Here is a 17,280-nt window from a genome sequence, read left to right on the forward strand (position 1 = left end):
TGTAATGGGCAGGGTGGGTAATGGGGAACATGTAGATGTGGCGTATTAATTATCCGAAAGACATTTGACAAGGTGCCACATGGCGGGCTCCTACCCAGGGTAAGAGCTCATGGTGTTTGGGCAGTGATTTGTTGATCGTTTGGTATTGATCATGTCAGGTAGAGGGAAAGGTGGTAAAGGGCTTGGTAAAGGCGGAGCCCGGCACCGCAAGGTGATCCGCGACAATATTCAAGGCATTACCAAGCCTGCTACCAGGCGTCTGGCTCGCTGTGGAGGCGTCAAGCGTATCTCCGGCTTGATTTACGAGGAGGTCTGCGGGGTGTTGAAGGTGTTTTTGGAGAATGTGATCAGGGACTCGGTGACCTACACTGAACACGCCAAGCGCAAAACGGTGACCGCCATGGATGTGGTGTACGTGCTAAAGCACCAGGGGCGGACCCTGTATGGCTTTGGTGGTTGAGGACAGTGTAAAGGGGAACAGAGAATTTGGGCGGTGATTTGATTTGATTTGATACGTGTATTAACATACAGTGAAACGTATTGTTTCTTGCGCGCTATACAAAGCATACCGTTCGTAGAGAAGGAAAGGAGAGGGTGCAGAATGTAGTGTTAACAGTCATAGCTAGGGTGTAGAGAAAGATCAACTTAATGCAAGATACAATATCTGCATGGATCAACATTTGTTCCCTTTCAATAGCTCAGTTGGTTGAGGGGAGGACTGTGAATGACTAAAACTGACATCCTTAGGTCACTGGTTCAATTCTATCTCGAAGGAAGCTCCATTGCTATTTTGGGAGTTGGTGTAGCTCAGTTGTCTGGATTGCTGGTTAGTGATGCAGAGCGATCCCAACAGCGTGGGTTCAATTCCCATACCAGCTGAGGTTATTCATGAAGGCCCCATCTTCTCAACCTTGAGGTGATCTTACTGAAACAGATACGATTCTGAGGCAGCTTGACAGGATGGATATTTCCCCTTGTGGGGCGATCTAGAACTTGGGAACAGGTTTAGAATAAGGGATCTCCCATTTAAGACAGAAAAGCAGAGGAATTTCTTCCCTCAGAGGGTCATTAATCTTTGGAGTTCTCTCCCACAGAGAGCTGTGGAAGCTGAGTCATTGAATGTATTCAAGGTTGAAATAGACAGATTGAAGTATAGAGGAGGAAAGGGTTACAGGAAACATGCAGGGAGATGGAGTTGAGATCAAGATCAAATCTCATGATCTTACTGATCTTGATGTCAACTCCATCTCCCTGCATGTTTCCTGTAACCCTTTCCTCCTCTCTACTTCAATCTGTCTATTTCAACCTTGAATACATTCAATGATTCAGCCTCCACAGCTCTCTGTGGGAGAGAACTCCAAAGATTAATGACCTTCTGAGGGAAGAAATTCCTCTGCTTTTCTGAATGGGAGTGTGGACTCGAGGGGCTGTATGGTCTATTCCTGCTCATATTTCTTTTTCTTACTTGGGCCTGGGTGGACTCTGTGTCCGTTCCAGTGAATCAGGGTGCAATGAATGAAAGGCCATGTCCATGAGAATGAGCATTATCAATAGGATCTCACAGAGATGGGAAGAGGCTTTGTGAGGTGCAGAAACACTGGGATAAACAAGTTAACTGAATGGTTTGTTTCTGCACTGTAACTCCACGTAACCCAATGAAAAACACAACTCGTTAAACATCATTTATTAAATTGCGATGAAATACACAGAGAGACAAAGTTTAATATGCATTAAACATTTTAATACAGGATTATTAAGGTTATGAGCTTCCTAATTGTATATGCACAGCCTGTTTCAACATGATTGTTGGAACATGCGAGAGAAAAGCAATTGGGATGGAAAGCTGGACATTGTTGGGCTTTAAAATTAAGGTGGATGTGGAAAAAACCAGGAGAATAGGGATTGAAGTTAAGATTACACAGCTTGGAAATGATAGGGCAGAACAGGCAAGGACCCCAAGCGAGGGTTCTGTTTGAGGTCCTGAACTTCTTTCCTGTGGGACCCTGAACAGTTTTATGGATTACACAAACCCAACACAATCCCTGTGAATGTATAATGGGACTGAGTGGCTATAAGTGGCAGAGGATAGACTAAAGTTAAAGTTTATTTATTAGTCACAAGTATCTTACACTCACACTGCAATGAAGTCACTATGAGACTAATGGAAGGGGTGGGAGTGGATGAGGTGGGAATGGACAGATTATGTAATCCACTTTGATAGAACAAACAGATGTGCAGAGTATTTCCTCAATGGTAAGAAATTAGAAAATGTAGCTGTACAAAGGGACCTGGGAGTCCTTGTCCATAAGTCACTGAAGGTTAACTTGCAGCAAGCTATTAGGAAGGCTAATGGAATGTTAGCCTTTATAGAACATAGAACAGTACAGCATAGAACAGGCCCTTCGGCCCACGATGTTGTGCCGAGCTTTATCTGAAACCAAGATCAAGCTATCCCACTCCCTATCATCCTGGTGTGCTCCATGTGCCTATCCAATAACCGCTTAAATATTCCTAAAGTGTCTGACTCCACTATCACTGCAGGCAGTCCATTCCACACCCCAACCACTCTCTGCGTAAAGAACCTACCTCTGATATCCTTCCTGTATCTCCCACCACGAACCCTATAGTTATGCCCCCTTGTAATAGCTCCATCCACCCGAGGAAATAGTCTTTGAACGTTCACTCTATCTATCCCCTTCACCATTTTATAAACCTCTATTAAGTCTCCCGTCAGCCTCCTCAAATTACAAGAGGATTTGAGTACAGGAGTAGTGAGGTCTTGCTTCAATTATATAGAAGTTTGGTTAGACCATATCTGGTGCACTGAGTGCGGTTTTGATCTCCTTGCCACAGAGGGAGTGCAATAAAGATTCTCCAGACTTGTTCCGGGGATGGTGGGACTGTTTTATGAGGAGAGATTGGGTAAACCAGGCCTATATTCTCCAGAGTTTTGAAGAATGAGAGGTGGTCTCATTGAAACCTACAAAATACTTAAAGGAATAGACAGGGGAAATGCAGGTAAGATGTTGCCCTTGGTTGGGGAGTCAAGAACTTGGTGTACAATTTCAAAATAAGAGAGACGTCACTTAGGACCAAGTTGAGCAGATTAGTTGAGGTTGTTGAATCTACCCTGTCAGAATTTTACAGGGACTCTCATAGAAACTATAAAATTCTAACAGGGTTAGACAGCGTAGATTTAGAAAGAATGTTCCCGATGATGTGGGAGTCCAGAACTAGTTTGAGGATAAGGGGTAAACCTTTTAGAACTGAGGTGAGGAGAAATTCCTTCACCCAGAGGGCGGTGAATGTGTAGAATTCACTCCCACAGAAAGTAGTTGAGGCCAAAACATCTGATTTCAAGAAGAAATTAGATATAGTTCTTGGGGCTAAAGGGATCGAGAGATATGGGGGGAAGGGGGGAATCAGGATATTGAATTTGATGATCAGCCATGATCAAAATGAATGGTGGAGCAGGCTGGAAGGGCCGAATGGCCTCCTCCTGCTTCTAGTTTCTATGTTTCTTTACGCAGAGGGTTGTAAATCTTTGGAATCCCCTATCCCAGCGGGCTGTGGAAGATCAGTCAATGAGTTTGTTTAAAGCAGCGATTGACAGATTTCTGATAAACAATAAAGGATTCTGGGGATAGAGTGGGTAAGACATTGAAGTGTCCAATCAGCCATGATCACACTGAATGGCCGAGCAGGTTTGATGGGCTGAATGGCTTTCTCCTGTTGCTGTGTTCCTATTGTAAAGCAGGAAGGCAGTGAGGAAAATGTTCCAAAGAGCAGAAGTGTGGTTTAGTGTCACGGGTTCATCATGTATCACCGAGATTTCAGGATCTTATAGAGGTCTATAAAATAATGAGGGGCACAGGTCAGCTAGATGGTCAATATTTTTTCCCAAAGGTGGGGGAGTCTAAAACTAGAGGGCATAGGTTTAAGGGGAGAGATACAAAAGTGTCCAGAGGAGCAATTTTTTCACACAGAGGGTGGTGAGTGTCTGGAACAAGCTGCCAGAGGTAGTAGTAGAGGTGGGTATAATTTTGACTTTTAAAAAGCATTTAGATAGTTACATGGGTACGATGGGTATAGAGGGATTTGGGCCAAATGCGGGCAATTGGAATTAGCTTAGGGGTTTTTAAAAAAAGGGCGGCATGGACAAGTTGGGCCGAAGGGCCTGTTTCCATGCTGTAAACCTCTATAACTCTATAACACTCCAGGACAATGCTTCCACGATATCCTTACCTTAGACATTCACCTGAGAGTGTTTCCTTAACGCTAATATTCATGTTACCTTTCTTAAAAGGTAAGTTTGCCTTACAGTCAGTGATGTTACCTTTAGCACATGGCCTCCTCCCTCTCCTCGTTCTTATATACTGTCTACAGCTTTCATTGGACGTGTCAGCGCACAGATCCCATGCCTCATCTCTAACTCTCCTGGATGGGGCCTGGACCAATTGGAGTGGCAGAGGAGGGGCAGTTTGTCTGAAGTTAAGGCTTGGTAAAAGGAGGAACAGAGAATATCCTCAACTGGACATAAACCAGCACATGGCCAGCCTATCAAACCAAAATACCTTCTAAGTACAAATAGAAATGTTGGATGAACTCAGCAGGTCTGGCAGCATCTGTGGAGAGAGACAGATTTAACTTTTCGAATCCGAATGACTCTTCGAGAGAACTGTACAAGGGTCACACACTCAAAACATGAATTCTGCTTCTCTCTACAGATGCTGCCAGACCTGCTGAGTTCATCCAGCATTTCTGTTTTTATTTCAGATTTCTAGCATCCGCAGTATTTTGTTTTTATTACCTTCCAAATGTTTTTAATTCCTACATTTGGAGCTAATTTTACAGAAGGGCCTACGAGTGATCTTCTTCAGAGGGCATTTATTCCAAGGATATCTCAGAGAATGGGACTGAGCTAACTCTGCAGAGTGGTCAGCGTTGCCACCTGTACTTTGGGGGAAGCACATTCAGAAGACGCTATAGCAGGCGGTAAAGAAGGTAAATGGTATGTTGGCCTTCATTGCGAGAGGTTTCGAGTACAGGAGCAGGGATGTGTTGTTGCGATTATACAGGGCCTTGGTGAGGCCGCACCGAGACTATTGTGTGCAGTTCTGGTCTCCTTTTCTGAGGAAGGATGTTCTTGCTCTCGAGGGAGTGCAGCGAAGGTTTACCAGGCCGATTCCGGGGATGGCGGGACTGATGTATGAGGAGAGATTGACTAGGTTAGGATTGTTTTCACTGGAGTTGAGATGAATGAGGGGGGATCTCACAGAGACTTATAAAATTCTAACAGGACTAGACAGGGTAGATGCAGGGAGGATGTTCCCGATGGTGGGGGAATCCAGAACCAGGGGTCACAGTCTGAGGATTCAGGGTAGACCATTTAGGACGGAGATGAGGAGACATTTCTTCACCCAAAGAGTGGTGAGCCTGTGGAATTCATTACCACAGGAAGTAGTTGATGCCAAAACATTGAATGTATTCAAGAGGCGGCTGGATATAGCACTTGGGGCGAATGGGATCAAAGGTTATGGGGAGAAAGCAGGATTAGGCTATTGAGTTGGACGATCAGCCGTGATCGTAATGAATGGTGGAGCAGGCTCAAAGGGCCGAATGGCCTCCTCCTGCTCCTATCTTCTATGTTTCTATAACTCCCAGAAATAACATGTGTTTACTACCACACTAATCTGAGTTTTTAGACAGACATTACACACCAACCAGCTCCATCAGTCACATGTTGCCCTGTCAAGGAAGCTATTGCAGATGATTAATGGCTGACTAAGGTCAACTCTCTTCAGTGTCTTTAAGCCCTGCTGTCCTGCATTTGTCGTAACTGGGCTGCATTTGTACATTCAATATATGTTGAGTGAAAAGTACATGTCAAACCAAAGAAGAAACACAAACACAAAACAACATAACACAGTCCTTGGGATGAACTGAAACAGAAACAGCCCCAGCTGCTGAAGGTTTACTGCCCCAGGCTGCAATATATATAATCCTGTGCTTTCAGGAAGATTCTGCTCTCAGCCGGATGGAGTGAAATGAAGTCCTGTAATAGATCACGGAATTAAATGCAAGTGCTTGGTGCCCAAATTCACTCCGCCAGTTTCCAGCACCTCTTTCAAAAGCCTTCTCACCACAAGCAGGGTCCACCCTCGAAACTGGCACACTCCCAGGTCAGACTGGCGAATTTCCACTGATTAGAGTCATAGAGGTTTACAGCATGGAAACAGGCCCTTCGGCCCAACTTGTTCCTGCCGCCCTTTTTTTTTTGAAACCCCTAAGCTAATCCCAATTGCCCACACCTGGCCCATATCCCTCCACACCCATTGTACCCATGTAACTAAATGCTTTTTAAAAGACAAAATTGTACTCGCCTCTACTACTACCTCTGGCAGCTTGTTCCAGACATCACAACCCTCTGTGTGAAAAAATTGCCCCTCTGGACACTTTCGTATCTCTCCCCTCTCACCTTAAACCTATGCCTCTAGTTTTAGACTCCCCTACCTTTGGGAAAAGATGTTGACTATCTAGCTGATCTGTGCCCCTCGTCATTTTATAGACCTCTATAAGATCACCCCTCAGCCTCCTACGCTCCACAGAAAAAAGTCCCAGTCTATCCAGCCTCTCCTTATAACTCAATCCATCAAGTCCCGGTAGCATCCTAGTAAATCTTTTCTGCACTCTTTCTAGTTTAATAATAGCCTATCTATAATAGGATGACCAGAATTGCACACAGTATTCCAAGTGTGGCCTTACCAATGTCTTGTACAACTTCAACAAGACATTCCAACTCCTGTATTCAATGTTCTGACCGATGAAACCAAGCATGCCGAATGCCTTCTTCACCACTCTGTCCACCTGTGACTCCACTTTCAAGGAGCTATGAACATGTACCCCTAGATCTCTTTGTTCTGTAACTCTCCCCAACGGCCTACCATTAACTGAGTAAGTCCTGCCCTGGTTCAATCCACCAAAATGCATCACCTCGCATTTGTCTAAATTAAACTCCATCTGCCATTCATCAGCCTACTGGCCCAATTGATCAAGATCCCGTTGCAATTGGAGATAACTTTCTTCACTGTCCACTATGCCACCAATCTTGGTGTCATCTGCAAACTTACTAACCATGCCCCCTATATTCTCATCCAAATCATTAATATAAATGACAAATAACAGTGGACCCAGCACTGACCCCTGAGGCACACCGCTGGTCACAGGCCTCCAGTTTGAAAAACAATTCCCTACAACCACCATTTGGCTTCTGTCAAGAAGCCAATTTTGTATCTATTTAGATACCTCATCCTTGATCCTGTGAGATTTAACCTAATGCAACAACCTACCATGCGGTACCTTGTCAAAGGCCTTGCTAAAGTCCACGTAGACAACATCAACTGCACTGCCCTCATCTACCTTCTTGGTTACCCCTTCAAAAAACTCAATCAAATTTGTGAGACACGATTTTCCACTCATAAAGCCATGCTGACTGTGCCTAATTAGTCCTTGCGTCTCTAAATGCCTGTAGATCCTGTCTCTCAAAATACCTTCCAACAATTTACCCACCACAGATGTGAGGCTCACTGGCCTGTAGTTCCCAGGCTTTTCCCTGCAGCCCTTTTTAAACAAAGGCACAACATTTGCCACTCTCCAATCTTCAGGCACCTCACCTGGGACTATCGATGATTCAAATATCTCTGCTAGGGGACCTGCAATTTCCTCCCTAGCCTCCCACAATGCCCTGGGATTCACTTCATCAGGTCCTGGGGATTTATCTACCTTGATGTGCTTTAAGACTTCCAGCACCTCCTTCTCTGTAATATGTACACTCCTCAAGACATCACTATTTATTTCCCCAAGTTCCCTAACATTCCCTATGCTTTTCTCAACAGTAAATACTGATGAGAAATATTCATTTAGGATCTCGCCCACCTCTTGTGGATCCACACATAGATGACCTTGTTGATTCTTAAGAGGCCCTACTCTCTCCCTTGTCACTCTTTTGTCCTTTATGTGGATTCTCCTTTGGATTCTCCTTTGCCTTATCTGCCAAAACAATCTCGTGTCCCCTTTTTGCCCTCCTGATTTCTCTCTTAACTCTACTCCTACACCCCCTATACTCTTCAATCGATTCACTTGACCCCAGCTGCCTATGCATGTCATGTGCCTCTTTCTTTTTCTTGACCAGGGCCTCGATATCCCGAGTCATCCAGGGTTCCCGACTTCTGCCAGCCTTGCCCTTCACTCTAAGAGGAATGTGTTTACCCTGAACCCTGGTTAACACACTTTTGAAAGCGTGCCACTTACCAGACGTCCCTTTGCCTTCCCACAGACTCCCCCAATTAACTTTTGTAAGTTCCTGCCTGATACCATCAAAATTGGCCTTGCCCCAATTTAGAATTTTAACTTTTGGACCAGACCTAACATTCTCCACAGCAATCTTAAAACCAATAGAATTATGGTCACTGGTCCCAAAGTGATCCCTCACTAACACTTTCCGTCACCTGCCCTTTGTTATTTCCCAAGAGGAGGTCATGTTTTGCCCCCTCTCTAGTCGGTCCATCCACATACTGAATGAGAAATTCCTCCTGAATACACTCAACAAATTTCTCTCCATCCAACCCTCTAATACTATGGCTGTCCCAGTCAATGTTGGGAAAGTTAAAATCTCCGACTATTACCACCCTATTTTTCTTGGAGCTATCTGTAATCTCCTTACATATTTGCTCCTCAATTTCCCGCTGACTATTTGGGGGCCTATAGTACAACCCTATCAAAGTGATTTCTCCCTTCTTATTTCTCAGTTCTACCCATATAGACTCAGTGGGCGAACCCTTGGATATATCCCCTCTCAGTACGGCCGTGATGCTTTCCCTAATCAAAAGTGCAACTCCCCCTCCTCTCTTACCTCCTGTTCTATCTTTCCTATAGCATCTGTACCCTGAAACATTGAACTGTCAGTCCTGTCCCTCCCTTAGCCCTGTTTCAGTAATTTCTATAATATCCCAGTCCCACGTATCCATCCATGCCCTGAGTTCATCTGCCTTGCCCGTCAGGCCTCTTGCATTGAAATAAATGCAATTTAATCTGGACTTCCCTTGCTCTCTGTCTTGCTTTTGCCTGATCTGTCTGGTACTCGGATTACTGACATTGCCTTTACTACTTAATGTGCTCTCTTTAACTTCTGTGCTGTCCTCAAACTTCTCTTCTGTCTCCCTACTGCTTTGGATCCCACCCCTCTGCCAAACTAGTTTAAACCCTCCCGAGTGGCTCTAGCAAATCTCCCCGCCAGGATGTTAGTCCCCCTCCAGTTCAGATTGCATCAGTTCAGGTGTTGAACATCACACTGCACCCAGGAATGACATGAATCCAGTGTTATTATTTTCAACTTAATTTAAATCAGTTAACTGATCTAGTCAACTGAACAAGTCAATTAATCTGCCCTTGGTTTGCAAGGCCTGTGACTAACAGTCAATTAAAACGCACTGCAAGGTAGAATCAAGAAAATAAAATCAGTCAGTTGTGGAATGGTTAATTTCCTGCCAGTCCCTGTCCTTCATATGATGCCCTGCTCCAGTCGCCCACTGATTATGGTCCATCATTCTGTTCAACTCCACGGTACACATGGGAGGGAACAGTTGAGTTTATGCTCATGCAATTGCAAAAGAAACATTGGCACAGGATCATCTCTGCTGAACTGGCCGTGTGTGTATGGCACCAAAAGAAAAAATGCTGGAAAATCTCAGCAGGTCTGGCAGCATCTGGAAGGAGAGAAAATAGCTGACGTTTCAAGTCCAGATGACCCTTTTGTCAAAGCTGTGTGTGGCACCTCCCTTCCACTAGAAAGGCAGGACTGCCACCTGACTAGGCTGGGTTCTTTCAAAGAGAGATTCTCCGAGTTAACTTGTGCTTTCCACCTTTTGTGGCAATGTGCGATCAGGATCTGAGTGGGATGTGTGGGCCCGGCCACTATTCCACCACTCTCCATGTTTACCTGTACCCAACACTATCACAGAGAACCAGTGCACATTAAATGTCTTCATATATCTTTATTTCAATTTGAAAATTTTACCATAAATATATAAAAGTCAGTAATAACTCCAAATAGAAATTCAGAGGGAACTCCTTAACCTGGAGAGCGTTGAGAAGGAGGAGCTCCCCCCGCTCACCGCATGTGCAGTTTTTGAGATTTCCCAGTTTCATGGCTGTTTGTGAGGAAGTTCTTCCTGACATCATCCTGAAACAGCTAACTCTAATTTTAAGGTTCTGCCTCTTTGTCCTGGACTCCCCCATCCAGAGGAAACAGTTTTTCTCTATCGATGCTACCAGACTGTTTCATCAGGTTAATCACCTCAATTAGGTCACCCTATTCAAACAACGATTCCTAGAATTCTCATAAGTTGGGAACGCAATATCTTTTCTACAATTGTGTCTGGACTGTGAGGGCCTCACCAGCTGGGTTGGATTGCCAGGGGATTCGGGCCTATTTTTGCACAGACTAATTAACTACTTTCTGAGTTGCCCCATTGATTTAATGGGCCTGAAGGTTTGGAAAGAACTGTTCTTGGGAAACTAGAAGCAGTAAAGCTGACACCCACCATTTATAAGTTCGAACATGGTCACATTATGATGTCCATCAACCGCCTCCAAGTCACTTGTGTCGGTTGCTTTACAATAGGAGGGTTACAGTTTAAGGTAAAAGAGTAAGATTTCCATCGGTGTCTTTACTTTGGGGAAAGTCACTCCCTCACAAGCAGCCCGAGATTGAGTGTGAATGAGTGGACGCTCAGGTGGAAATGGAGGGGGTTAACAGCGGAATCAGTGGAACATTCCGGAGAGACAGATTCTGCAATAGTTTCCATTACCCACAGTTCAGCTTGCGTACTCCACCCAGGGTTCGGGATGGCAGAGACCTGAACGTCGCCCGGAATCCGAAATCGCCATGAAATTCAATCTCAACGGAGTTTCCCAGTGACTGCCACCGGAACAGGCTGTTGCCTCGATATGCAGAATACCTCTGTGTGCTCACATCTTTAATCTGGAAATACAAATAACTGAGCTATCAACGATAGGCTACACGGTGATAAATGGCAGAAACACAACATGGTCAAGGGTCACCAGTTGACAGTTAAATTCAACGGTTTGTTGTTTGAAATTTCCTCATTCACTGTGAAATTACTTTGATTTCATTTCTACTCTCCAAGATCATTGAACCGCATTGCACAGGAGGAGGCAATTTGACCCATCAGACCTATCAACTCTATGATACAGCCCACAGTCAGTACCTGAGGGACCCGCACCCCAGTGAGAGTCAGTGTGTGTGTGGGACCCGTACCCCAGTGAGAGTCAGTGTGTGTGTGGGACCCGTACCCCAGTGAGAGTCAGTGTGTGTGTGGGACCCATACCCCAGTGAGAGTCAGCGTATGTGGAACCCGTACCCCAGTGAGAGTCAGTGTGTGTGGAACCCGTACCCCAGTGAGAGTCAGTGTGTGTGGGACCCATACCCCAGTGAGAGTCAGTGTGTGTGGGACCCGTACCCCAGTGAGAGTCAGTGTGTGTGTGGAACCCGCACCCCAGTGAGAGTCAGTGTGTGTGTGGGACCCGTACCCCAGTGAGAGTCAGTGTGTGTGTGGGACCCGTACCCCAGTGAGAGTCAGCGTATGTGGAACCCGTACTCCAGTGAGAGTCAGTGTGTGTGGAACCCGTACCCCAGTGAGAGTCAGTGTGTGTGGAACCTGTACCCCAGTGAGAGTCAGCGTATGTGGAACCCGTACCCCAGTGAGAGTCAGTGTGTGTGAAACCCGTACCCCAATGCGAGTCAGTGTGTGTGGAACCCGTACCCCAATGAGAGTCAGTGTGTGTGGAACCCGTACCCCAATGAGAGTCAGTGTGTGTGGAACCCGTACCCCAGTGAGAGTCAGTGTGTGTGGAACCCATACCCCAGTGAGAGTCAGTGTGTGTGGGACCCGTACCCCAGTGAGAGTCAGTGTGAGTGGAACCTGTAGCCCAGTGAGAGTCAGTGTGTGTGGAACCCAGACCCCGGTGAGAGTCAGTGTGTGTGGAACCTGTAGCCCAGTGAGAGTCAGTGTGTGTGGAACCCGTACCCCACTAAGAGTCAGTGTGTGTGGAACCCATACCGCAGTGTGTGTGTTCAGAGGGAAATTTAAAAAAAATACTTGAAGTTAAGTTGCAAGGATCTAATCCAACTCACCAGAATGTAGTCAGCTGCGGTGGTGTTGACTCTAACATTGAACCTGAGGTAAAGGATTTTGATTAAGATACGATCCATTGGAGCCACGTTGATGATGGTGCGACAGGCTTGTCCCTCCCTGTAGGGCTGTACTGGGCTCAATATATTCCCCTGGGGTCCATACAGCTGCCTATCGCAATCTGAAAAAGGACAGATATCAGGCTGGAAACTCGTGTTCACACTGCGGGGGAAGAGTTTCAGATTTGCACCGTGAGAGAAGAAGTGTTTCCTGACATCAGTGCTGAACGGCCTGTTTCTAGACAGTGCTCCCTCGTTCTGGATTCCTCCCACCCCTCTGTCTCCCAACCCCCACGCACAGGAAATCAATTCTCTCCATCAACCATCTCATCTGAAACACCTTGACCTGATCACCACATAACCTTCTCTGCTCCAGGGAGAACAAGCCTGGTCAATGCAACAAGTAAGAGTTTTAACAACACCAGGTTAAAGTCCAACAGGTTTATTTGGTAGCAAATAACATTAGCTTTCGGAGCGCTGCTCCTTCGTCAGATGGAGAGGAAATCTGCATTATCTGCAAATCTGCAGATTTCCACTCCATCTGACGAAGGAGCAGCGCTCCGAAAGCTAATGGTATTTGCTACCAAATAAACCTGTTGGACTTTAACCTGGTGTTGTGAGACTTCTTACTGTGTTCACCCCAGTCCAACGCCGGCATCTCCACATCAATGCAACAAGGTCAGAGTGAGTCCCGGTCTTATTCTGGTGAATCTGACTCACCCTCAGGGTAACCTTTCTGAATTTCTGTATCCAAAACTCAACACATTTATGATAGATGGAATTCATCGGAACCCTGGACACTGACATGATTACGGCCCCTTTGTATTTCTGTCCCCTTGAAATAATGACCAACATTTAATTGGCCGTTTTGATTGACTTTTTCTACCTGTCCATCATGATATCTGCACTTGGATGTTAAATCTTTAATGTCCTCCTGAGAGGTCAGACGGGGTCTAGGTTTAATCTCTTATCTGAAAGATGCCATCTCTGACAGTGCGGCACTCCCTCAGTACTGATCCTCTGACAGTGCGGCACTCCCTCAGTACTGACCCTCTGACAGTGCGGCACTCCCTCAGTACTGACCCTCTGACAGTGCGGCACTCCCTCAGCACTGACCCTCTGACAGTGCGGCACTCCCTCAGCACTGACCCTCTGACAGTGCGGCACTCCCTCAGCACTGACCCTCTGACAGTGCGGCACTCCCTCAGTACTGATCCTCTGACAGTGCGGCACTCCCTCAGTACTGACCCTCTGACAGTGCGGCACTCCCTCAGTACTGACCCTCTGACAGTGCGGCACTCCCTCAGTACTGACCCTCTGACAGTGCGGCACTCCCTCAGCACTGACCCTCTGACAGTGCAGCACTCCCTCAGCACTGACCCTCTGACAGTGCCGCACTCCCTCAGTACTGATCCTCTGACAGTGCGGCACTCCCTCAGTACTGATCCTCTGACAGTGCGGCACTCCCTCAGTACTGATCCTCTGACAGTGCGGCACTGCCTCAGTACTGATCCTCTGACAGTGCGGCACTCCCTCAGCAGTGGCCCTCTGACAGTACGGCACTCCCTCAGCACTGACTCCCTGACAGTGCGACACTGCCTCAGTACTGACCCTCTGACAGTGCGGCACTCCCTCAGTACTGACTCTCTGACAGTGCGGCACTGCCTCAGTACTGATCCTCTGACAGTGCGGCGCTCCCTCAGCATTGACCCTGCCAGTGTGGCACTCCCTCAGCACTGACCCTCTGACAGTGTGGCACTCCCTCAGCACTGACCCTCTGACAGTGCGGCATTCCCTCAGTACTGACCCTCTGACAGTGCGGCACTCCCTCAGTACTGACCCTCTGACAGTGCGGCACCCCCTCAGTACTGACCCTCTGACACTGCGGCACTCCCTCAGTGCTGACCCTCTGACACTGCGGCACTCCCTCAGCACTGACCCTCTGACAGTGCGGCATTCCCTCAGTACTGACCCTCTGACAGTGCGGCATTCCCTCAATACTGACCCTCTGACACTGCGGCACTCCCTGAGTACTGACCCTCTGACACTGCGGCACTCCCTCAGCACTGACCCTCTGACAGTGCGGCATTCCCTCAATACTGACCCTTTGACACTGCGGCACTCCCTCAGTACTGACCCTCTGACACTGCGGCACTCCCTCCAGACTGCATTGGACATGTCAGTGTGGATTTTCAGTTCAAGTCTCTGAACTCATATCTTTTTGGCTTCGAGGTGAGAGTGTTTCGCACTGAACAAAAGCGGCTCTTTAGCAGCTGATATATCCAGATCGCAGCAGCAAAGCCCTACCTCTGTAGTAATGTCGCGTTGAGGGACTACTGGTGTACTGGAGGATGGATCCACCATTGCCAGTGCTGGTCCGCTGTCTGATCGTGAGTGTGTTAGTGATGGACGTGAGGGCAAACCCTTTCAGTGGGGAGCAAGTCTTCCAGAACAACCGACGGCCACAAAAAGACAAAGAATCTCCTGGAGGAAAGGAAAGCAAGAGACATGCGAAAATCCAGAACAATGTTTAACATCTCATATTTTTGTAGCAGTTGCTGCCTGACAGCTCTTTGGGTTTTGAAATGCAATATTATTCCATATCCTCGCTGGCTTGCTGCAGCCATGTAACCTGTCATGAGGCACAGTGGGTCAATGTTACAGTCAGTTCAATAAAGACATTGCATGAGAAATACTGTGATGTTTGAGCTCCTATCATGCTGTCAGAACTGGGCCTGAGATTAAGCTGGATGGAAGCTACGGCGAGTGAAAAAGGAACACAGGAATGTTCAGAGTTGCTAAAAGCCCCAACACAGCCTCGTGGAACACCAATGGAAACTGCTTTCCATTTGCAAAAACATCCATTGACCATCACCCTCTGTTTCCTGTCACTGAGCCAATTTTGGATCCAACCTGTCACCTTCCCCTGTATCCCATGAGATCTCACTTTACTAACCAGTCTGCCATGTTTCGACTCAAGAACAGCTTCTTCCCGGCTGCCATCAGACTTTTAAATGGACCGACCCCGCATTAAGTTGATTTCTCTCCACACCCTAGCTATGACTGTAACACTACATTCTGCACGCTCTTGTTTCCTTCTCTATGAATGGTATGCTTTTTCTGTATCGCACGCAAGAAACAATACTTTTCACAGTATTCCAATATATGTGACAATAATAAATCAAATCAAAGTAGGACTTTGTCAAATACCTTATTAAAATCCATGTGGACAACATCCACTGCACTACCCTCCTCAATCCTCCTTGTTGCTCCCTCAAAAAATTCTATTAAGTTAGTGAGCCTCAATCTTCCCCGAACAAAACCATGCTGATTATCCCTGATCAATCCGTGCTTTACTAAGTGACAGTTTATCCTGTGTCTCAGAACTGTTTCCAATAATTTGCCCACCACCACAGTCAGACAGACCAGCCTATAATGTTCTGGCCTATTCCTCGCACTCTTTTTAAATAATGGTACAACATTGACAGACCTCCAAACCTCTGGTACCTCACCTATATCTAGTGAGGATTGGAAAATGATCCTCAGAGCATCCGCTATTTCCTTCAACAGCCTGGAACACACTGACTCTCACTGGGGTACGGACTCCACACACACTGATTCTCACTGGGTTCAGGTTCCATACTCACTGATTCTCACTGGGGTACGGGTTCCACACACACTGACTCTCACTGGGGTACGGGTTCCACACACACTGACTCTCACTGGGGTACGGGTTCCACACACACTGACTCTCACTGGGGTACGAGTCCCACACACACTGACACTCACTGGGGTACGGGTTCCACACACACTGACTCTCACTGGGGTACGGGTCCCACACACACTGACTCTCACTGGGGTACGGGTCCCACACACACTGACTCTCACTGGGGTACGGGTCCCACACACACTGACTCTCACTGGGGTACGGGTCCCACACACACTGACTCTCACTGGGGTACGGGTCCCACACACACTGACTCTCACTGGGGTACGGGTCCCACACACACTGACTCTCACTGGGGTACAGGTCCACACACACTGACTCTCACTGGGGTACGGGTGCCACACACACTGACTCTCACTGGGGTACGGGTTCCACACACACTGACTCCCACTGGGGTACGGGTTCCACACACACTGACTCTCACTGGGGTACGGGTTCCACACACACTGACTCTCACTGGGGTACGGGTCCCGCACAAACTGACTCTCACTGGGGTACGGGTTCCACACACACTGACTCTCACTGGGGTACGGGTCCCACACACACTGACTCTCACTGGGGTACGGGTCCCACACACACTGACTCTCACTGGGGTACGGGTCCCACACACACTGACTCTCACTGGGGTACGGGTCCCACACACACTGACTCTCACTGGGGTACGGGTTCCACACACACTGACTCTCACTGGGGTACGGGTTCCACACACACTGACTCTCACTGGGGTACGGGTTCCACACACACTGACTCTCACTGGGGTACGGGTTCCACACACACTGACTCTCACTGGGGTACGGGTTCCACACACACTGACTCTCACTGGGGTACGGGTTCCACACACACTGACTCTCACTGGGGTACGGGTCCCACACACACTGACTCTCACTGGGGTACGGGTTCCACACACACTGACTCTCACTGGGGTACGGGTTCCACACATACTGACTCTCACTGGGGTACGGGTTCCACACACACTGACTCTCACTGGGGTACGGGTTCCACACACACTGACTCTCACTGGGGTACGGGTCCCACACACACTGACTCTCACTGGGGTACGGGTCCCACACACACTGACTCTCACTGGGGTACGGGTTCCACACACACTGACTCTCACTGGGGTACGGGTCCCACACACACTGACTCTCACTGGGGTACGGGTCCCACACACACTGACACTCACTGCTGTATTGGGCCCTATTTTACCATTTTGATTCTAAGTGCTGGGCAGACCTGAAACTGGGAGTGTTTCAGATCCGACGTTTAGACCTGTTCTCAGGCG

At 47.4% G+C, this 17,280-nt stretch overlaps 3 protein-coding genes across 3 annotated transcripts in view; 2 read left to right on the top strand and 1 right to left on the bottom strand.

Moving 5' to 3' along the window:
• rexo4 (REX4 homolog, 3'-5' exonuclease) overlaps positions 1–17,280 on the top strand; it is a 211,832-nt gene that overhangs the window by 86,836 nt on the left and 107,716 nt on the right. The gene's annotated exons all lie outside the window — the stretch shown is intronic.
• LOC144503036 (histone H4-like) lies at positions 152–460 on the top strand. The gene has a single exon (XM_078227538.1). It carries the CDS (start codon positions 152–154, stop codon positions 458–460), a length of 309 nt encoding a protein of 102 aa, XP_078083664.1.
• Positions 10,025–17,280, bottom strand: part of adamts13 (ADAM metallopeptidase with thrombospondin type 1 motif, 13) — a 78,559-nt gene continuing 71,303 nt past the window's right edge. Inside the window, exons 30-32 of the mRNA XM_078226155.1 lie at positions 14,579–14,755; positions 12,215–12,393; positions 10,025–11,041 (exon numbers count right to left, since the gene is read on the bottom strand). Of these exons, the coding sequence (XP_078082281.1) occupies positions 10,865–11,041; positions 12,215–12,393; positions 14,579–14,755 (533 nt within the window). The 3' untranslated portion in view covers positions 10,025–10,864. The remainder of the gene's footprint in view (positions 11,042–12,214; positions 12,394–14,578; positions 14,756–17,280) is intronic.

Source organism: Mustelus asterias, chromosome 13 (genome assembly GCF_964213995.1).
Source record: "Mustelus asterias chromosome 13, sMusAst1.hap1.1, whole genome shotgun sequence".
Classification (NCBI taxonomy): Eukaryota; Metazoa; Chordata; class Chondrichthyes; order Carcharhiniformes; family Triakidae; genus Mustelus; species Mustelus asterias.